The sequence below is a fragment of the Mytilus trossulus genome, chromosome 10 (genome assembly GCF_036588685.1).
Source record: "Mytilus trossulus isolate FHL-02 chromosome 10, PNRI_Mtr1.1.1.hap1, whole genome shotgun sequence".
Lineage (NCBI taxonomy): Eukaryota > Metazoa > Mollusca > Bivalvia > Mytilida > Mytilidae > Mytilus > Mytilus trossulus.
Window position 1 is genome coordinate 13,955,713 of NC_086382.1, and position 23,880 is coordinate 13,979,592.

General features: G+C 30.7%; 1 protein-coding gene across 1 annotated transcript; it reads right to left on the reverse strand.

Moving 5' to 3' along the window:
- Positions 1–5,835: 5,835 nt before the first annotated feature.
- On the reverse strand, positions 5,836–23,389 carry LOC134686883 (lysine-specific histone demethylase 1A-like). The gene is made up of 17 exons (XM_063546712.1): positions 23,218–23,389; positions 21,517–21,748; positions 21,038–21,171; positions 20,205–20,283; positions 18,950–19,042; positions 18,358–18,464; positions 17,526–17,607; positions 15,947–16,041; positions 14,862–15,004; positions 13,790–13,880; positions 13,161–13,295; positions 11,493–11,566; positions 11,068–11,216; positions 10,255–10,350; positions 9,391–9,593; positions 7,411–7,735; positions 5,836–6,243 (listed from the first exon to the last, which is right to left on the reverse strand). Exons 1-17 carry the CDS (start codon positions 23,302–23,304, stop codon positions 6,029–6,031), a joined length of 2,340 nt encoding a protein of 779 aa, XP_063402782.1. The 5' UTR covers positions 23,305–23,389; the 3' UTR covers positions 5,836–6,028.
- Positions 23,390–23,880: the final 491 nt, after the last annotated feature.

Sequence of the window (23,880 nt, forward strand, 5' to 3'; positions counted from 1 at the left end):
ATCCGGACGTCTTTTTTCTCGTTTTTCTCCCAAAATAACTCAATCTGAATAATCATATGAATGGATGACAAATGCGATTATGCACTGTACCCATAGGACACAGAGGCATGTTGATAAATTTATTGTTGAAAGAAGAGAAGCGACACCAAAAATTAGGTCTTCTCGTTTAATAGTATTTATTATACAAATTAAATATCTCGACATCCCGAAATTCGAAAAAAGAAATCCCGGATCCCGAAATTTCGATCTTAAAAACACCCGTTCCAGACGTCCCGAAAGGGTATTTTCTTTTTACAGTCAATTCTCAGTTTAATAATTGATCCACAGCGGTCATTGATATATTATTCAGACCCTCTCTATGTAAAAAACCCTGTGACTGCCGTGGATAATTTTAAAACTTGAAAATGATATCAGACAGAAAATAATCTTTATTCGTAGTATATGTATTTGTTTCAAAGTAAAAAGAAAAACGCAAACCGGAGGTCTAATCTGATTTAAATTTCGTCTATAAGAGAGAAATACACTGTATTCGTAGTATTAATGTATGTTCAAAGTATACAGAAAACACAAACCGGAAGTCTAATCTGACTTAACATTTCGCCCAATGACGGAAACATATCCGGACGTCTTTTTTCTCGTTTTTCACCCAAAATAACTCAATCTGAATAATCATATGAATGGATGACAAATGCGATTATGCACTGTACCCATAGGACACAGAGGCATGTTGATAAATTTATTGTTGAAAGAAGAGAAGCGACACCAAAAATTAGGTCTTCTCGTTTAATAGTATAGATACTGTATATTATTTTGATATTTATTTAATATGATGATAATAACTTACATTAAATGCAATGTTTGGATTATAGAGAGATTAACTTTGTGTTTCATTCGTGAAATTGTCCTTTAACATCCTTCCTGTTACATGATTATGGCTATGCTGTTACTTTCCATCAGGTAGCATGCCAAAACGTAATCGAAAAGGAATTACACAGTACATTTTGTTATTATGTCACCCGATCGACAATGTCGGGTGACATATTGCTTTTCCTCTGTTTCTTTTTCTGTATTATTATAATTCTTCCGCCTATTTTGTCCGGCAGTTTTCTCGGAGCCAATAGAACCAATCTTCATGAAAGTTAGCTATAATGAGGAACACAAAATTTCGGGTTGCAGAAGGTCTTAAGAACATAAAAAAATGGCTGCTGTTACCATGGAAACGGAACAAAATTAATGTGAAAAAATCCAGTTTTTGGTTTTGGTGAATCATTTGGACATATTTAAACTTAGAATCATTATATTTCAATACAATGTAGGTGCCCGGCATATACTGGTTTTGTATGATTTTGGCAATCATTGGAACTACTATGTTGCCATGGAAACTACACCAAAAATTTCCAAAATATCAAAATGCTCCAAATTTTTTGAAACTCCATAATAACGATGAGCAACATTGGTAGATGTGGAATTTGGCATTGGAATTTCAAAAATGTCTTCCGTTACCATGGAAACAATGCAAAACAGGTCAAAATGATCCAAAACCTTAAAGTGGCATTTACTTTCTTAAAATGGTATTTCAAATTGATCGAAACTTTGATGGTATGGTCCCTTCCATGTACCAATGTGGTATATGCCATTAAATTTTGGGAATGGTCTCTGTTGCCATAGGAACCATCACAAATGTCAAAAATTTCAAAATGCTCCAAAATTGATGAAACTTTATATGATTGTAGACTGGTTAGTCTGGATGAGACTTTTTATGTTGGAATTTCCAAAAAGACCCCCGTTGTCATGGAAACTGCAAAAATGTAAAAAAAAATCAAAATGCTTTTAACTGTATGAAACTTGATATTATTGTTAACTGGCAAGTATAGGCATTTCAAAATGGCTGATGTTGCCATGGAAACGACAGAAATGAGATTTGTTATAGAAAAAAATTAAATGAACTAAAAATATCCAGAAAGATGTATAGCCATGTATATTTGTGCATTCATTGTTAAACATTTTTTCTAAATTGGTGACGCTTAGTGGCAATAGTGGGAAGGGTGACATCTGCTATTGCTTGTTCTAGTTTTATTTGAATTGTGTGGACAGGAGAGAACAACAAATTTATTTTTCTCTAAATTCTTATTCGTCTTGGGTGAGCTCAAATTTTCAAACTGGCTGCCATTCAAACTTTACATGTCGAGTCAAACATTCCGGAAATGATGCTCTTCTCATTGCATGATAAGAAATCAATCTTGGACTTTTAAACGTTTCCACAGGTGAAAAAAGTGGTGGCAGGAGGGAAATAACATCTTCTTACATTTTTTTCTTTTTTTATTGTTTTTGCAAAATTTTATTACAAGCTTTATAATAATGAAAACAGACCAGTAATGGACAAATTTCTCATATGATCTATTATAGTGGTGAAAATCCGAAGCCTATTTACTTAATTTTCATATTCTTTGAAAGATTGAGTTGTAAGAAAACAACACTGGACAACATGATTTTTTTATTATTTTTTTTGGGGGGAGGGTCAACATTTAAATTATCATATTTTATTGGAAGAAATATAATATAAGAAGGAGTGTTTAATTGACAATAGATGGTGCAATATATACTTTACTTAATTCTAGTGAAAAAGCATGCCAGTATTCTTTCTGGTATCTAATTAAAGTTTAGTAGAAAGAACTTCTGGAGTGTATCTAGTGATACTTACAGTTTCGTAAATTTTGGTAAAAAAATTGCTTCAAATATATTGTGAATTCAATCTTTTTTTTAAACAACAGTTTGATTTTTTTTCAGAAATTAAAAGTAAATATCATTTCAAATTTAGACAAGCTCCTAAGCATTTTATATTAATAACTTGTACAAATAATTCAATGCAAAGCTTTATTTCATGCTGTTAGTTTGTGATCTATGTCATCTTGATAATTAGTGAGTAAATAACTAAAATGTAGTTGTTGTCATAATCAGCTGTAAACAAGAACCAAGCTTTAATGAATTGATTTTTTTCAATTACCTAACAAACAGAAGACCACAAATTAAAATATATATAACAAATGACTTATCAACCAATATCTTACAAAAATTCAGAGTATACATTGTAATATTCACAATTATAATTTTTTTGAAATGGAAACGCCCCTGGACCATTTGTTTTTTTTTCAATTCCACCAGCTTTAATTTGTTAACTTTTACTAAGAACAATGTTCCAACCAATATGTCATATTTTTATAAGATATTGTGCATTGAAGACATTCCAGTAGTCCAAACATAAGACATAATTGATATTATTAAACTGTTTATAAATATAACATTAAAAGTCTAATTAATTAACTTTTAATTTGTACTGTTTATTAAAGTCACTTTTTGTGTAAGTCATATTTAGTAATAAAAACAACTGGATAAAAAAAGATGTATGCAAACTAATGGTTTATGTTCAAATAAACAAAGCATAGGCAGTGGAACAAAACATTCATTTCCCTTGACTTCAGAAGATATGAAGATTTGCTCACCCTAAAAATAAACATATTTCCCTCGTACAAATCCCTTGTGAAATATAAATATTCTAGGGTGAATAAAATCTTCATATCTCCTCAGGCACAGGAAATAAATGTTTAATGTTGATCTCTCTGGTATTTTTCTCCAAATTGGAAAATGAATCCTTTCTTTTATTGTATAACATGGATTAGTAATGTATAATATATCTCAGCTGGACAACTTGCTAAACTGATTGAAAATTGCGTATAAATGAGATTTTGGAATTCTTATATGAGTCATACCAATGTATGTCTAATATGAACTCATATGATCAAATAATACAATAAAGGGCTGCGCTTTAGCACATGATACGCCTGTTGCTCTTTTAACTTGTCTTTTAATGAATTTATATAAAATGTTATCATAAAATGATATATGCCTCAGGGAACAGTTAGTATCTCAGGGACTGCTAATGTGCTTTCATCCTTGCAACCATTCAATAATAGTACAAACGTATGACATTCATGGAACCTATTTTTTTAATGTTTTAAATTGAACTAAAGATTTGACAAGTTTTATGTTTTCATCAGATTTTATTAAGTATCATTTGTTACATCAATAGATATAAACAATTCACCAAAATTTCATGGACATTGGTGAAAGCCTTTTAGAGTTATTGTCCGAAGTGTTAAAAATCCCCCTTTTTTTATAAATAAAGCCCCATTAATCCAAAACTTAAAATCTAAAATTTATAAAAATTGAAAGGGAGCTTAAATCAATAGATTTAAACAATTCACCAAAGTTTCATGGACATTGGTGAAAGCCTTTTTGAGTTATTGTCTGAAGTGTTAAAAATCCCCCTTTTTTATGAATTAAGCCCCATAAATCAAAAACTTAAAATCTGAAATTAAAAAAAAACGAAAGGGAGCTTACATAAATAGATATAAACAATTCACCAAAGTTTCATGGACATTGGTGAAAGCCTTTTTGAGTTATTGTCCGAAGTGTTGAAAATCCCCCCTTTTTTTATGAATAAAGCCCCATAAATCCAAAACTTAAACTCTGAAATTAAAAAAAACGAAAGGGAGCTCACGTTTCATGGAAATTGGTGTAAGCGTTTTTGAGTTATTGTCCGAAGTGTGGACGATGGACGGACAGACGGACAGACGGACAATGGTATATCATAAAACATCCCGTTCCGGGCGTATAAAAATCGTTTTCATATTGCAGATAAACTTATTTGGGGCAAGTTCTGAAAAATTAATAAAAATACTTTATATTATAGCACTACCTTAAAATTGAGAATTGAAATGGGGCATGTGTCAAAGAGAAAAAACCAAACCAAAGAGCAGACAACAGATTAATTTAAGGCCAACAATGGGTCTTCAACACAGCTAATATCACACCTAGGCAGGCTTTACCTAGCCTCCCCAAAAAAAACTTGATGTGTACTAGTTCAGTAAAAATTGACCTAATACTAAACTCCAAAACATATAATTGATTTAAAATAAAAATCTAACAAGACTAACAATAGCCAGAGGCACCTGACTTGGCAGGGTTAAACTTAGCTTGTATTGTGCTGAAACAAATCATCATATCTTTGATTACATATAACAGATTTCTGTTTCTAAGAATTTAGGAAGTACCAAAACAGGTACTTCAGATCTGAGATACAGGCAACATCTACCCTCCTTTTTAAATGTCAGTAAACATATTTGGAACACAATTCTGTAATTGGATCCAGGAAAAAGTTGATACAAAGGAAATATTAGATATTTCACTTTGATATACTGTCCATCAAGGGAATTATTTTCGGAGGAGTTAATTTGATTTTGCCTCAATGATTTCTCTTTAAGACTGATAAAAAAAACCATTCTTACATTCCCAGTTGCTCAACTCCCTCACAATCAAATATATAACAGCTGATTAAGCAGTATTGGTTTTTCTCATTGTTGAAGACTGTGCAGTGACCTACTGTTGTTATCTTCTAGCTTATTTGGTCCCTGGTGAAATATTGTCTCATTGGCAATTATACCACATCTTTTATTATTATATTATTAAAGTTACCATAGAAGATTTTGTCATTTCTTTTGAGGTCTGTTTTGGTCATACAGCTCTTTACATTTATATCTACTAACACATACCAGTACTTAGCTTTCAATTGTTTAGATTTGTGTATTCCTGATGAAGTTAAATCCAGAAAATGCTTCAGAAGCTTAAATGTTATAAAAATGATTTTTTTATTTCGTTTGGGTAAAAAAATAATGCATTACAGTAAACACAGAACCACTAGAACAACATCTTGTACTGTTTCGCTGTCTATTTGAAGAGTAATCAGCCTAAGATAATTGATCCATGCAATACACATACTAAAGACTCATTTTTTCCTTTAATGCGACATCTGACCGTACATACATGAACAACACACAATAAAAGACAAATCATTGTGATACATTTTGCTGAATTTTTGTTACTGTCTTTACACTCCACATTGATCAGATCAGTTAAAACCTTGTCCATGAACACATATTGCTGCCTCCAAAATACTGAATTTTATTATTGTTCATGTTTTTGCACCCTCCGTTTTCATTGATGGCAGTGTGTAAGGAGCTCCTAAGAATTGATCCGCTATCCTGCCTGCTTCTCTCAATGCACTCATGAATGCTCCATGTACTGTTGCAGGATAATTTCGTATTGTATGTTCTCCAGCAAAGAATAGTCGAGGAAGGGTACCAGCTTGTGGGGATACAGGTGTTGCCATTAGATCATAGTCATTTCCTGAGGGAAAAATCAATTAAAAATTTTAAATTGTTTATCTTGATTTTCAGATGTCAAATTTTGAAGGAATAATATGTAAGTGTTGTACAATTTTGCTATTTAATGAGGGACTTTCCGTTGTGAATTTTCTTTTGAGTTCAGTATTTTGGGCAAAAAATAGTTCCAAAATATCAGTTTTACTTCAGTATTTTAGGCATAAAATAGTTCTGAAATATAAGTTTTACTTCAGATAATCCTGATAATAAAGTAAACTAAGTTCTGGAATATTGACCAATTAAGAATGATTAAAGTACTATTCAGACAGAAGGCAATATTATTATAATTTTGTGTATTTTTCTTTTTTTTGTGATAACTATTCACATATGATGATACTCCTTAAGATATAAAGTTATTGATAAAAACTACACATTAACCACATCATAGGCAAAATAGCTATAAACAGATAATCAATGGTCTTTCAAATTCAGTGATATTTCTCAGACGCATCTCATCTCAGGCCCGTTGCCTTTGCATAGAATGTAAGCTGAGAAGCAACCTTTTTGTTTGAAAAAAACAATTTACTAATTACCAATGATATATATAATTGTGAAGATAAGAACTTTTCCTCAGTTATTGTCTGAAAATAATCTTCAATGAATAATAGCAAATATCTACAAAATTTATCAAGTACCAATTTCATTTTGTCATTTGAGGCTCTGTCTGTCCTTGAAAAAAAAAAGTTACTTGATTAGACAAAAGAGACTTTGCTCACATCTTTTTTTTAGATATACATGATTTATTCTTTGGACAACAAAATTTTTAGGTAATCTTCATTCAAATTTTTTTGGATTTAAAAATATACTTCTAATATAGTATCAGATACTAAGAAATATTGCTGTACATATTTTGACAATTTTACCTAGTATGTCTGTTTTTTCAAGAATCCTAAACATAATGGAATTTGATGCGACTGTCATACAAGTGAGAGGTTTAGCTAGCTATAAAACCAGGTTCAATCGACCATTTTCTACATTTGAAAATGTCTGTACAAAGTCCGGAATATGACAGTTGTTGTCCATTCATTTGATGTCTTTTATCATTTTAATTTTGCCACTTGATTTAAAAGGGACTTTCCGTTTTGAATTTTTCCTCAGAGTTCAGTATTTGTGTGATTTACTTTTATCTTACCAGATGAACCAGCTGCCACATAGGAATAAGATCCCCTGGACCAGGGATCAGCTCTCCATCTGGTTACCAGTGTCTCCTTTGGCTGTGGTACTGCATTATTACCAAAGATTCCTTTTAAAACTGCAATAGATCTCCCTACAATGACATCATCACTGACATTCTCCATAATGGCTGCTGCTTCCCCAGCAACCAAGGCTAGTAAAACTGGTGCCTTGTACAAATTCCAGAAAAGGAAAAGTTCTCCTCGACTAGCTGTTGTACTACCAACATGTCCAAATAAATTAGCACTGGGATCCCAGAAAACTCGATCAAAACAAAGCACCACCTTTGAAAATACATAAAAGATATGATTATCTTTGGGATAATTTTTGAAGAGTATTATTTTTATACATGTTTTCATAAAAGATATGAACATAACAAATGTATCAAGTTATCAACAACATTTTTTTATGTCAAGGTCATTGTAGCAGTATGTTGCTTTCTTGTCATTAAAGGCCCTATAGTGACCTAGAATTGCTTACATCCACTTACTTGAACTTTGGTGGATAGTTGTATCATTGGCCATCATACCACATCTCTTTATTTTAACTTTTAAGTGAAACTTCTCTTCTATGAAAGCCATTTAAGGTAAAGTTACAGTAAATGGGCTATGTCACAGATTTCAGTAAAATTTGGCATACAACTCTGGCTCGATGAACTTCAACTGAAAATCAGAAAAATAATGCATTTATCTCAATTATCATTTGAAATATTACTGATTGAATTTTTACAAAATGGGTGAACATTTGTATAGAAAGCACATAAAATCGGCGAAAATCCTTCTAAAATTTGTCTTAAAATCGCCAAATATCTAATTCTACTCCATAGATTTTTCTTAAAAAACTATATGTTGTTGATACATAAATTTTCGTTTTAATGATGCAAAATAAAGATAGGGTCACCGACTTTGTTTTTACGGTATACTTCATTTAAAGTTGCGTTCTTTGTGAAAAAATCCAACAAAACGTCGAAATAATCGTAACGTTATCGCGTTGTAGGCCGTAAAACGTTGATTTTTGACGTTTTTCACTACCAACAAGGTAACAAATTGATTATTAGACAAAAAACGAAGTCGGTGACCCTATGATTATTTTATATCATTAAAACAGAAATTTATGTGTCAACAATATATAGTTTTTTAAGAAAAATCTATTGAGTGGAATAAGAGATTTGGCGATTTTAAGACAAATTTAAGAAGGTTTTCCGCCGATTTTATGTGCTTTCTATACAAATATTCACCCATATTAAAAGAAATAAATCTGCAACTTTTCAGATAATAAAAGAGATAAATGTATTATTTTTTCGATTTTCAGTTGTAGTTCAACGAGCCAAGGTCGTATGCAAATTTTTAGCAAAATCTGCGACATAGCCCATTTACTGTTCCTTGACCTTAAAATAAAAGTTTAGTGTTTGCTCGTCAAGGTTGTTATGAAGTTTACTCATGCACTGCCATCAAAATTGACACTTGCATTCAATAACTGAGTTTCAGTCTTGTCATGAAAATTTTTGATAAACTATCATGACTATTGGACAAATCTTTTAACTCGTAATAGAAAACAGGATTAATAATGTGCACACCAGACCCACGTTTCTTTAATTGCAATGCATGAACAAAGTTCCAACAAAATTTTCCAAGCAAACAATCTTCTGTTTTGTAAACTTGTGAAGAAGAGCTTTGATTAGCTTTATTATACATCAAGCTGGGAATTAAACAGAATGTCTTTTGTCTGAAAACCCTGTTAAAAATTGTTAAAATACAAGACTCTTAGAACACCTAACATTTTGGAATATTTTAGAGGACTTCTTAACATACTTGAGCTGTTGTTCAGCATGTTTATCCTAAACATAGGACAGCGGTATTTGTGGGGAAAAAAAGGTAGCATAGATCATGAAGATAGGCAATCCCTATCTATATTGAAGATAAGTTTTTATCAGACTTACTTTATTAAGATTCCCGAACCCCATTCTCTGTAAAGCTGCTGATTTCCACTCTGGTAATGCTGGCTGGAACTGGACACTGTTTAGACTGTTACCCCTCAAACATTCCTTCAGTACTCCTAATGGTAAGGTACATAACACAGCATCACCTTTCAACGTCTGAGAATTTGTATTGTTTTTAGCATTGCTGACTGTAACTTCTACACCTAAAACATGAAATAAAACACATGAATAAATGAGGTTATTATCAGGGTCAGATTATAAAATAAAAACCCAATGCCAAATACATAGATTATTTCAGGTCAATTAATTTACCTTCATAGTTTACTAGTTGTGATCTTTTTTAAATATTCTTTTTTCAAAACTCAAGCTGATTATATTGTCATCATAGTTTTTATACCAATTTTTTTTTAACAAATAGACAATTTTAATTCCGTGCCAATATAAAAACAACAAATTATATACCTGTTTTATTAATGCTAAAACTGAAATAATATATGGATTTCAATTTTATTGTAATAATTCAAATTTCAATAAATGAAACAATCTTGAGTAGCAGTTTTTAAATTAACAAATTTCAGTACACATTTGATGATTTGCACTGCATTTGTTTCTTCATTTCAAATTATGTTACTAATAAAAAGGAAAATAAAACAATTTATTTATACAAATAAGGGTAAGTGTGATGGATCAATAAGGGTATAACATATTTTTCTTTTGAACAAAAATGCAAAGATATACTATAAAATAATAATAAGAAAGGTTATAAATTTGTTAAAAATATTAATTAAGCAAATTATATTCTAATAGGAGCTGGCACATGTACCAAATCAGACATTTTTCTTATTTGTTCAAGTTAATATATACCTGATGGTGTGTACACCACTTTCCTGACAGCTGTATTCAGTTTTATATCTAAACCTTCTGACAAGGCTACTGGGACACAGGAATATCCATTTCTCACTAAAGGTGGAAAAATAATAATTAAATGAGAAGCATCAATGACAGAAAAAAAAGACCAATCCCCAAGCTTTGATTTACTTTGCTTTCAGAATAAGTAGACAAAAATGAGCCATAAAGACAGACATCTTTTGTTTTATGTGTCTGACATTAATCTTTTTATTCATACCTGGGAACTTTTAAACTTTTTCAGTCACTAAAAATGAAAACCCTTTTTCCATTTTATCTAAAAGAGGAAATGATCTAATCTTTTATATTTCTCTTGAACACTCTGAATTACAGTAATAGTTATTAGAAAATAAAATTACAAAACAACATACATTGAAAACTCAGTAATTTTTTCCTGTGAAGGACAATATGCAATAAGAGTTTTATTTAGAATTGGATGTAAGATTTTGCATCTCCCCTACGTCAGGAATATGATGTTCAGTGGTTGTTGTTTGTTTTAGTGGTTCATAAATGTTTCTCGTTTTTCGTTTTTTATACAGATTAGACCTTTTTTCCTGTTTGAATGCTTTTACAGAAGTAATTTTTGGGGCCCTTGATAGCTTGATGTTTGGATGTGAGCCAAGGTTTCATGTTGAAGGCCGTACTTTGACCTATAATGGTTTACTTTTATAAATTTTTACTTGGATGTAGAGTTGTCTCATCAGTACTCATACCACATTTTCCTATATCTGAAAATATCTCAACAATATTCATTTTGTTCATAATTTGTACCTGTTAAATGGCTGCCAGAAAATTCAAAGTCATCATCTTGGTCCCAATGTTTTAAAGACAATAATGTCAATGGTGTAGCATTGGCAAATTCTAAATTAGCAAAATGCCAGTCTAAGATCTGTCGGTCTCGTGTTGATAAATAAACATCACTGAAATAATATGACATTTTGATTAAACATTAAAAATACATCAATTCATTGGGGATACATTGAATTCTTCATTTGTTCATATTTTATATGATTATATTTTAAGTTCATAAAACCTTTAATAATTGATATAAATGATGCGTTTTTCTTCCTTTGTTTTTCTGTATTCATATTAGTACATATAGGTAAGGGGAGGGTTGGTGACTTTAATCATGTTTAAACCAGCCACATTCTATATAAACTTGACCTAACTTACTTAAAACTCAAGATAATTCTTACCTAGGAGGGTTGGCCTCTAACTCATGTAGTTTGTCTTCCAATTCCTTCTGTTGAGCTTGTAACTGATCATATTCCTAAAAATAAATGTAAGCATGTTAATTGTTTGACCAATAAAAAGTATATTAATGACTTAAAGGCAAAAAATAACCAATATTTGCACCTATAACACTTAATAGAAGACAAAAGCAATTAATCTTTGCTATGTAATCTTTTATATTTTTTGTACCTGTATTTGATGTTAATCACTCGAGACCATCTACGTTTTTGGTGGGGATCTTGTTTTTCACTCTTAACTTTTCTTTGTTGTGTTTTGTAGATTATTGTTTGTCATGTTAGTCTTTTGTTCCTTTTTTGCCATGGCATTGACAATTGGTTTGAGAGTTATTATGAGTTTGAATATACTTTTAGTATAATTTGTTTCTTTATTGCACTACTTCAAATAGCTGATCAGTAAATGAGTACAGAGTTTTTTCTAGGGTGGACATCATAATAAATTGTTAACCTTCAAATTCTAAATATAGTGAATTTGTCAAAACAAAATGCTTTTTGAGCTGAAAATTTGTTTAAGTTGAGTATTCTATTTTCCTACTTAACATAACAAGAGAATATCCAGTGTTTAATCTGATTTCAAGGTTCTTTATAGACCAGTTTCATGATTATTCAACTAACAGTTATGACAGATTCACTATAGGACTTTCTAGAATCTCACTCAGGACTGAAAGTCTAAATCTTATTTAATACAACAATTAAATACAAATAATTTCTCTTGTTGGAAAGTTTACTGGTATACAGACTGGTTTGCAGCTATGCATAGAAATGGTGAAAGGTAAAACAGAAAACAATACACCACTTTAGTGTACAAATATTTCTTGCTTCATAATAACAAGTATATTGGAAGAAAATATTTATAATTTTTATATTTATAAAAAACAAATAGTATCTTTAAATCAATAGGGATTTAAAACTGCTAATCTTTGACTCTTCAATGAGCTTCATTTCCGCCAAGCAGTTCTACTTCTTGAAAAGCTTATGGTCTGGGAGATGTCCAGCTTCAAATCATTATTTTAGAACAATTACAGTAAATGTATGTTTCATTATAATACTTTATTCTGATTGGCTAACTGCCCATCAGAATATTAATCCTTAAGCAATTGCATTTCTCTAAAAAAAAAAATTATCATTCATGATAACATGTGGTCCCACAACAAAGTGCACAGGTTAATTAAAAAAAAATAATTTAAAATCTGTGTTTTCATGATCATAGCTAAAAAATGTAATTATAAGTATTGAATGCTACTTTTTGTAACTTCATAGGTTTGTAAATAAACTCATCATAGATACCAGGACTAAATTTTATATATACGCCAGACGCGCGTTTCGTCTACAAAAGACTCATCAGTGACGCTCTAATCTTAAAAAGTTTTAAAAAGCCAAATAAAGTACGAAGTTGAAGAGCATTAAGATCTTAATTTCCTAAAAGTGTTGCCAAATACAGCTAAGGTAATCTATGCCTGAGGTTGTAAAAGCGTTGACAGTACGCAAAATTTTAGAACAAACGCTTTTACACCGCAATGAAGTTACCAAAAAAAAGCATTCAATTCTTAAGTAAAAGTCATGATTCTGTAAATGAGTTTAAGAAAAGGGGCTATGATACGTAAATATACAAACCTTGCATGATGCATCTAAATCCCTGAGTTTACTTTTGACAAGAAATTCAGCTGTTATATCACGTGGTGGTTTAACTTCAGAAGCTTCTTTCCATTGTCTATGTAGTTCTTCTATTTTATCTTTCAGTGACAACATCTATTAAAATAACAGTCTTCCATGTTATTTTGATCTTAAAGGTCATGAAGGTATGCACTTGGAAGTTAAAAGGGCATTTATGAAATACCTATGTGCTCATGCTTTTTTTTTTATTAATCTGAGCAGAACTAACTGTAGTATTTCAAATTATTGTGTAAAAACAAACAGTTCGTTTTTCTAGTTGTTGTCAAATAGGTCTATATAGCTTTTAATGCAAGACAAAAAGTTAAATATGTTGGATATTGGTCAGAATTGTGTCAAAACAATATTACCTTTTTTTAAATTAGAGGAACTGATGATAGAAATATTGTATAGAATCAAAAGTGTGGTAAACACCAAATTCTGAAGACTTTTACCTTTACACTGCTGAAGTCTGTTGGTAGATAGCTGTCTCACTAACAATCATACCGTATTTTCTTATTTTCAAGCAGATCAACCCTGTAATTAAATTTTAATTTTAAACCCTGAGAATACACCCCTTAAAAGCACCCTACCTGGTTCTGAGTCTTCTTTAACTTCTCCTGCATTTCTATGATGTTTGTTTGATGTTCACACTGCTTTACTTTCACATGTTTTTCCTGCATTCTGAAAGGAAAAAAAAACATTAATACACTAGTCATTTTTGGCGCCTTGTATAACTTGCTGTTTGGTGTGAGCCAATGCTCCGTGTTGAAGACCGTCCTTTGACCTATAATGTTTTTTCTTATTTTCAAAATATGACTTGGATGGAGAGTTGTCATATTAGCACTCATACCACACATTCTTATATCTATATATATATAGTAATGACATTTTGTGTCATTATGTCACACAACCTTGTGTTTTTTTTATTGTTTATTGTGTTGTTTAATGCTGCCTATACTCAGTATATCCTTTCATTCTCATGTAAAATAAACAAAGTTGCTTAAAATGTTAACCTTGAAATACATGATTTGCTTGCAAAATAATCTTTCAACAGCCAGGTACATTGAAAATAAAAGTCTTATGGCACATATACTAATATGCATATGACAGGTCAAGAAATACTGTAACATTTCATTCATCTTTAAAACAATTTGATTTTCAAGTTTTAATGGCAACATCAGTTATTTCTAAATTTCTGAAGAACAAATTTGAAAAAAGTATTCCAAATTTTGTGGCTATGTTATTTGTAAAATGCATTTATAGATGTCTTTAATTGCATGTAACAAAAAATATTTCCACAAAATTTGGAATACTTTTTATAAATGTATGCAACAAATAACATTTCCACAAAATTTGGAATACTTTTTTCAAATTTTTCCAGTATTGTTGTTCCCATAATAATTTACAACATGTTTTGTTTGGCTGACATTAATGTGGTATATTTATACAAGCCCCCACGTTACACCCTACTTTTGGGAAAATTTCACTTAATTTTTCCATAGGTTTTCACAATTGGAACCCTTCATTCAAATTGAAGGAAAATTAATGAAAAATACAGGTCTAACCTGGCGACAACAAAGTGATAAAATGGTAAAAATATAATACACTCTTAATAAAGCTGTATATAAAAAAAAATGCCAATACTACACTTATCTAACTAACCTGATGACTACTTCTAATGCCTGACCAAGGGATGCTGGTTTTCCATTTACCAAATTAAAGTCCATCTGATGTGATAAATATGATGTAGCCTCTAAAAGTCTATTGAATTCTCTTTCAACCATTTCATCTTTATCTTTTGGCACCTAGAAATGTACGAAATGCAAATTTTGTACTTATTTGTAAAAAAAATTATGAAAACAGTACTTCATGTTTGAAAGTTAAATCTTTTTTGAGATATATTTTTCATAATTGTGATATTTGCACTGATAATATTTAACGAACATTTTTTTATGACATCTTTGACAAGACTGCATACCAAATATACAAGGTACCATAAAACAATCACTGTAGCTAATTATGTTGTGACAAACAGGGTGACTGCTAGAGACAAGAGGGATAACCCTATGATGTTTAACTTGTCAAGTAATACCAATTGAATACTTACATTCAAAATATTTTCTGATGTGTTTATTATTGAGAAAAATTGGGACGAGATGAATGTTACAAACATATAATACTCAGTTTACATTTTGATAGCATTACTTGTATGCAGCATTTCCTGAAATCTCAATAAGTTAAACTGGTATCTGTGCTGACTGTCTGACAATTGCCAAAATAAACCCAAGAACAAATTTCTGAAATTACAGTATATAGAGAGTAATGACTCATACTGCTTTCACTGAGATAAATTACCATGAAGGGTCATTTTGCTAGAATCAACTTGTGAACTAGATGTTTTTTTCTATTTTTTTCTCATTTAAATGGTACTTGAAATAAAGCATGTAACATGTATGTGACACAAACAAGTGATTGCTAGCCTAGGACTTTTAAACATCAGGGTTAGACATGTTAGAAGAGAATCAGCTCTTATTATGAAATCTTCAGTTAAATAACTCACTCTTAACCAAAATCTTTTATCAGTATCAATTGATCTGTAGTTTAGTGTCAGACAGTTCCCATATAATAATTTTATTAATAAATATTTTGAAAAATACAATGACCGGAATTAATGTCTTCTTACATGCTTATCCATTTTTGTTATTTAATAAATGCAAAAGTCATGGAAATTTCACTTGCTGACTTACAGTTCCACCACTGGTTTCATACAATGGACATTTCTGTTTTATTTTATGTAGTTCCATGTTGATTTGTCGACTTAATACTGTTACTGGGTTACCACCTAAAAAATAAGATTATCAAAATTGAAAAATTTGTAAGGGTTCCGCGGAACCCAGTGTCTCGCCTACTTTTGCTGAAAATCACAGGCTCAACAAAAATGAGGGAAAATCTATAAAATTTTTCCTCTTTATACTATCTTTTGATTATAAGAAGCTTCTGTCCAAGTTTGGTAAAAATCCAGTATAGTTTATGAATCTAATAAATGTTTAAAAACTTTAACTGCAGACTGTATGTAATGTTAACTGGAAGAAAACTAAGTCCTGACTCCCTTTATAAGTAAAATACAGATACACAGGTACAAAATACTAACAAAATTTCCTTCTAAATACTAGCTTTTGATTATAAACAAGCTTCTGTCTAAGTTTGGTACAAATTTAAAGTAGTATAAGAAAGTTATTAAGTTTTTTTTTAAATTTAACCACAGAGTGAATGTGTTGTTTCCTGGAAGAAAATCTATGTCCATTTAAAAGTAAAACACGGAAAAATCAGATTTTTTTTTTTTATATTTACTTCTGTATATTATCTTTTGATCATAAATAAGCTTCTGTCCACGTTTGAAAGTAATCCAGGATAGTTTAAGAAAGTTATTAAAATTTTAAAAACTTTAACCACAGAGTGAATGTAATGTTTCCCCGCAGAAAAACTAAGTCCATTTATAAGCATGATAAGTAAAATACAGAAAATATGGAATTTTATTTTTACAAAATTTACTTCTGGATACTATCTTATGATCATAAACAAGCTTCTGTCCACGTTTGGAAGTAATCCAGTATAGTTTAAGAAAGTTATTAAAATTTCAAAAACTTTAACCACAGAGTGAATATTTGTGGACGCCGCCGCCGCGGCCGATGGAATTTAGGATCGCTTAGTCTTGCTTTTTGCTTTTTCGACAAAAGTCGAAGGCTCGACAATAAACCCATCTATATGGTTAAAATGACAATCATGACAATGAAATAGCAAAATACATTCTCTTTCTAGTGCCTTTTATACTAAACAGTGGGGTTTGATCTGTATATTTGTCTTTGGCTAATTCAAAACTGAAGCATGTTGACCTTAACTGGATAAAACTAAAACTCAGTAAAAATCAATTAAATATCAAATTTGTTTTCCTAATTTTTCTCTCTTGAAAAGCTCTTATACTTGTAGTTCAAATCTTTAAAAAATCACCTGTCTTTATTCATCTCTTTTTTCATATCCCTATGATACTTTTTAAAATAAAATCTTTCAATAGTACCAGTCTAAATTAAGATTAACCACATCTTGTTTTTTTCCATATAGCAGAAAATCTATGGAATCATTACCAGCATAACTTACAAGATATTTGCCATGAAAAAAAATACCAACTAACTCATGTCCTGAAATCATGAACCAGATTTTTCTAATTATCCATGTTATCATAATAAATCTTTCCCAGTGAAGTAGTAATACATGTTTCATTATACAATATAAACATTCAATATGACCAGCAAAAATTTTCATAGTTACCTAGTCCAGTAACAACCATGGCCCCTAAATCAGCAACATAGTTCCCTTTACGGAATGTAGCAATTCTTCCACCAACTCTATCCTACAAATAATTAAGTATATATTTTATATTATTTGAAATATGAAACTAACAAAGCTTTTTGAAAACTTCAGGAAATATTTGCTGCAATTAAAACAGTACAAAATGAAAAGCTTTTCAACAAGTATATTTTTTTAACACAATCATTACAAAATTACTTCCCAAAACCTGCGTGCATGAAATTTTCATAATTTAACCATTTTACCACAAATCAAGCAGCCAGACAAGAACTATGAAGCTAATTGCAAAATCAAGAGATCAGGAATAGCCTTCAGATTTTTATTCTTTATATCTGTAATAATAAATTTATATTGTTCATTTTTATTAATTTAATCAATTATTCTTCTAATAGATTTTTTTTTATACATATATCACTCTAACTTATAGTTCTGGTGCTAAATGAAGACCAGAAAAGTGCTCAATCATTTAGCATGTTTGACTTTTTAAAAATAAGTACAAATGAATAAAATATATATACTGTTGTTTGCATGTTGGTCGGGTTGTTGTCTCTTTGACACATTCCCAATTTCCATTCTCAATTTTATATAACAAACATGACAGAAAGTATTAATTTGTGTTATGTGCATGTCTGCAAATTAAATTTTGCTTTGAATCACATGAAATGAATTCCTCTTTATTGTTTTTTTGTTGTTAATTGGTACTTATCATACAACATGAATATAAATACTTTCTACTCGACACTACACAAAAAACAACCAATTAAAGATTAAGATAAGCCTAGTTTAAACCTACTCTAGCCTCTAATACTACAACTTCCATTCCAAAGGACATAAGTTGTCTGGCAGCTGCTAAACCAGCAATACCAGCTCCTATAATAATTACTCTTCCATGCTTCTTAGCTACAAAAAAAATACATAAAGTTTTTTAAATATATTTTCTAAATTTATTTTAAAAATCCTATATTTAAATTCATTTAGAAATCTGTACATATGTAAAATACTGATTAATATTAATTAAACTACACATGCTACAGTACAATAAAGTAAGTTGCCACTGCATTTCAAGAGATGAGAATTGTCTCCCATTTTTAATCAAAAATGTGTACGTAAACTTTGTTTATTCTATTTTTTGTTTATCTCAGTAAGAAAACTAGCAAGCAGACACTATTTATAAGCAGTGAAATCAGATAATTTTTTATTAAAATGTGTGTGCTAATTTAGTTCAATCTCTTTTCTGTTTCTTGTTTTCTGTAAAAACAAACACGCAGACATTGTTCCAGATTCAGTGAATTCAGATTATCTATTTTAGACGACAATATAAACGCAGTCAGCCAACAGCATACAAATGGCTTAACATTTGTTTTTTTTCTAGCTTTCAAACTTACATGGTAATGGTTTTAATCTTTTAAACACTCCAAAGTTGATGAAACCAAATCTTTCAAGGTAAGCATGTACTCTCATTACCAGTGGACCATCACCTGAAATATTTAAACATACATATATTACACATGTTTAAAACAAACAACATTTTTTTTTTGGTATACCCGAGTTAAATGCTGGTGTATGTAAACTGTAATTTAAATAATTTTTCATATAAAAAAATAAAAAGAAGTGGTATACTTTTTAAAAATGTTTATTATAATCAATGAACACTTCATCAATTTGCCATCTCCACTTTTTTTTTACCTGCATGTATGGCTATATTTTGCTGTTATAGATGGGGTATACAGTTATGAGCTGTATATACAAGTTTCTAGTAATTTAGTATTCAATATGAATATAAAAAAGAAGATGTGGTATGATTGGCAATGTAAAACAATTAAATGAGAAAACTAACAACCTAATTTATGTACAACAAATGATCGAAAAACAAATATGTAACACATAAATAACAAGAATGTGTCCCCAGTACACAAATGCTCCACTTGCACTATCATTTTCCATGTTCAGTGGACCGTGACATTGGGGTAAAAACTCTAATTTGGCATTAAAATTAGAAAGATCATATCATAGGGAACATGTGTACCAAGTTTGAAGTTGATTGGACTTCAACTTCATCAAAAACTACCTTCACCAAAAACTTTAACCTGAAGCGGCACAGACAGACGAACAAACGAACTGACGAAAACAGACCAGAAAACATAATGCCCCTCTACTATCGTAGGTGGGGTATAAAAATCAACCACTGAATTACAGGCTCCTGACTTGGGATAGGCACATAAATACAGAATGTGGTGGGGTTAAACTTCTTAGCGGGAAGTACATGTATGTTTTTTCTAAAACTCAATCAACCCCACACACTTGTACTTAATAAGCATGTTCACAAACGAACACTTCATCATGTGTCATGTACAATAAGATAGTCGAACTCTTTGTAATGTTTTATAGTAAGGTGTCATTTCAAACTATTATTTATTATCCTCATTAATAGTAAAGAAAGGATATGGGTATTCAAACACAAAAAGAACAGGAATAGCTGTTCTTCGTCTCAACTGTGAGGCTTTAACACAGAGCAAAAAAAGTCTTGACCTCTCAGCTTTATTTGGGATAAGTTATGCATACTTAGAAACACATTTAAAAAATCCATCAGTCATTCAATCTTGAGGGGTAAAGTCTCAAAAAGGATGTCTGTATACTTACTATTATATGGAGGTTCTATCTGGGGAAGGGCATTCTCAAATGTGACCTGCTGTTTGGGATTATCTAACCATAACTGTAGCTATAATAGAAATGCATTATATTTATAAATACAACTTTTAAACAGCACTTAATACTTTTTTATAATAAATTTCCATGTGTCATTTTTACAGATAACTTTGTTTTCAAAATAAAATAAAAAAGAGACTCTGGGATCTACTGTTCATTATGATAACCCTTCCCCTATTATACATTTTATATTAGTATACTCAATTATACTATTTAAAACAGCATGCAGATTAAACTTTGAGATTGACAAAGTAAGTTTTCTGGCATATACCCTTGTTATGGCCACGCAATAGCAAAGGGGTGCTCATAATTTTGAATTAAATTAAATATTAGTCTAACAGCATGCTTAGTTGTATAAAATCGATACAATGAATATTTATTTAAAATAAGAATATTCCAAACTGTAAATTCAGAAATTATTGCGTGCATTTATTATTGCGATTTTGTCATTTTTGACTTAAATGCGATTTTAATTTTTACGATTTTGAGAAAAATCCTGTTTAATTCATACAAAATATTTCAAAATGCCAGTTTAAATTATTGCGTTTATAGCTCTGTCGTAATTTTCGCAATAATAAAAACCTCGCACCACATGCTTATTCAGGCTATTCAAAGTTTCAATCATTGATTTTATCAATCATTATATGAGTTTGATCTATTCACCTTTTTTTATTTTCATGGGAACTAAGCTACTGATGAGTTTTATGACTACAGTGAAGTATGTGCCAAAGATTATATTCTTATTTAAGTTCATTCTACAAACGTACTATTCTGTTTCTTAGATATAAGAAAACTTTCTGTGCTTGTGGAGGACCTTGTACAATGTCTGGAAAACATGCAGCCTCTTGTGATGTCATCTTATCAAAGGGGACACGACTCTGGAATGCTGCTCCTTCAAGACCTACAGTAAAATTTATAGATAAAATGTTTTATAAGGTCTTCATGAATTAAAGTATTTGTTATTTCACGACAAACATGAGGATAAATTGACATTTTTGTTACTTAGGATTTGTTTAAAATTTTGTAGAAGCAGGTTACTTAAATTTACATGGATCATGTGGATAATCTTTTTCACATTTTTACTGACATATACTATAGTTGTTAATTTCTGTGTCATTTTGGTCTCTTCCACTTGTTGAAAGTTGTCTCATTGGCATTTATACTACATCTTCTTTTTATATTTATTCAAGAACTATGTTGAAATAATTTTCAAGTTTTGAGGATACACAGTTATCATTATAGTTACCTGTGGGGTCGTCATTTTCACTAACATTATCTGGAATTTCTGGATCATTTTCTGATTTTACAGGAGCAGGTTTTTCTACTTTCTCTTTAACTTCTTTCACCTCCTTTACTTCCTTCACTTCTTTCACATCTTTGACTTCTTTCTCCGTTGTTTTGTCTTTCTTTTCTTCTTCAGAGTAATATTCATCTTCTGATATGTTAGCCAACTGTTCATCCATTTCTTTGTATTCAACCTATTAAAATTAAAATAGCAGCTATAAACAATTTTGGTAAATATTGATTTTCTTTTAAAAAATACCAAGCAAAATAGGGCATAATTGTAAAAATAAAACAAAATTACATGTACATGTATGCAACAAGGAGATATTTAAAAAAAAAAAAATTTAATTGTACCTTTCGTTATACATGTTATATTATGGTATATATACATGTAGGAATTTTTATTCTTGGACAAGTGCTAGACCTCCAGATAAGCTGTGTATTTGCGTGATCATGCAATAAAAATAATTGAAAACCCAATGCAAGTGTTCATTGCTGCGTTCTAAAACCCAATTCATACAAAGGAAAACCCAATAATTTGTCAAAACCATGAGTTCTTAATGCTTTAAGTCGATATGGTATGCGTTATTTACCCTTATCTATTACATAGTCGTCGCATAAATCTATGTATGTAATAAATGAAAATTGGAAATGTCCTTTTGTTCTAAAAATAGAGCGGTGTTAAAGTACACATGGTGATGAAAACATTTCGATCTTCTCTGTCTTTATCCAATTATCGTTAGCCATTGCGTCATAATTCTTTTCGTACTTCTCAGGATTGAACATAAAACTTAGCAATGAATCAAAACGAAAGTAAATTTCCGGTAAATATATTGAATAGAAGCTGTTCAAGCATGTTTGAGTTTCTTTATGAGAGGATTATCCCTGATGATAACAAGACTCAGCTAGACTAGTGTTGTCAGGAAGCGTCACTTAAATGCATGGGGTTGTGCAATGGCGAATCCAGGCGTGTTTGCGTGCTTAAATTACTTATAAAGTCAGCATCGGAAACCCAAAGTTCTGAAAAGGGACAAGTAAATCCAGATTTATGTAAATAAAATTCAAAAAAAAAGGTAATTTTAAGTTCAAGAGTATATATTTATTTCATTTTAGTTGATGAGTGAACACACACATTCAATATCGTGTTAGACATGTTAGAAGAAAAACATGAAAAAAAACAATACATTAAGGAGCTTGGTGGTGAAAAACCCAATTTGATATTTGCTTGAGGGGTAAACTGGAATTAATAATGCAATTGAAAAACTACTTCACTCAATTAAATAAAAAATTGAGGGTTAAAAAACCCAATTTGTGAATTCTTATTTGAACTCTGAGTGCATATGCTATAGATATATGTGAACGCATAGACATGTAAATCAAAATTAAAGGGAGATAATTTGATACTTTCTGAGCTGATATAACTATAAATCAGCATATCATCCAGTTATGTCTTTAGTACCTGCTCAATAACTATTACTGTAGTTTGGTTTTTGTTTCAATGACTATTTTTGAATTTGTGACATAGATGACATTTATAAGATTTATTATACGATCGGCAAGACCTGCGCGGCTACATCATGTACATGGGGATATGTTTTAATTTGGTCGAATCGGTGTTGTAAAACAAAATATTCTATGCCGGTTCGAGATGCTTGACAATTACTTTTGCTTTTTTTCGTCTACTTGCTCTTCTGCTATTGTCGCTGTCTTCGTCTTCTTCTGTGTTCAATGATTTCTTTTTATCATCCATATCCCAAAGAGTGTAGATATAAAAAAAAAAATGCTACAAACACAAACAACAAAAGAATCGGAACCGGAAATGAAAAATTTGCGTTCGGACAAATAACGTATCTGACAGGTGCGTTCTAAAAATAGTGTAATAACTCTGTAAAGTAATTGTTCGGTGATGTAGATCACACTGAGGCACTTGTCTCCGAAAAATAATCTATCTATTCCTTAATTTATATAAAGGTGTATAGGATTTTTTTTCTGAGACAAGTGCCTGTGATTTAGATCTTCAATTAGATAATGTTAAATAGTAACTGTTCTTTATTTCAAAAGGGTTACCATGATAGTTGAGGAAGGGGGAGTCATAGTTTAGTTTAAACATATTTATTTATAGTGGATTGGGAAACAAGTTTTGCAACTTATATTAATCCCTTTCCACTTTGCGGGTGCGAGTGCTGCCTTGTAGCGGCATTAGCCTACTCTTTTTCGAAATCTACAAGGGTGTCTTTAACGTGCAAGAGATATGGCTCTCTCTTAAGACGGGTCAGCCATTTATCGTCCCCTTCCGACGGACTATCATCGTTTCCTCAAGACCATA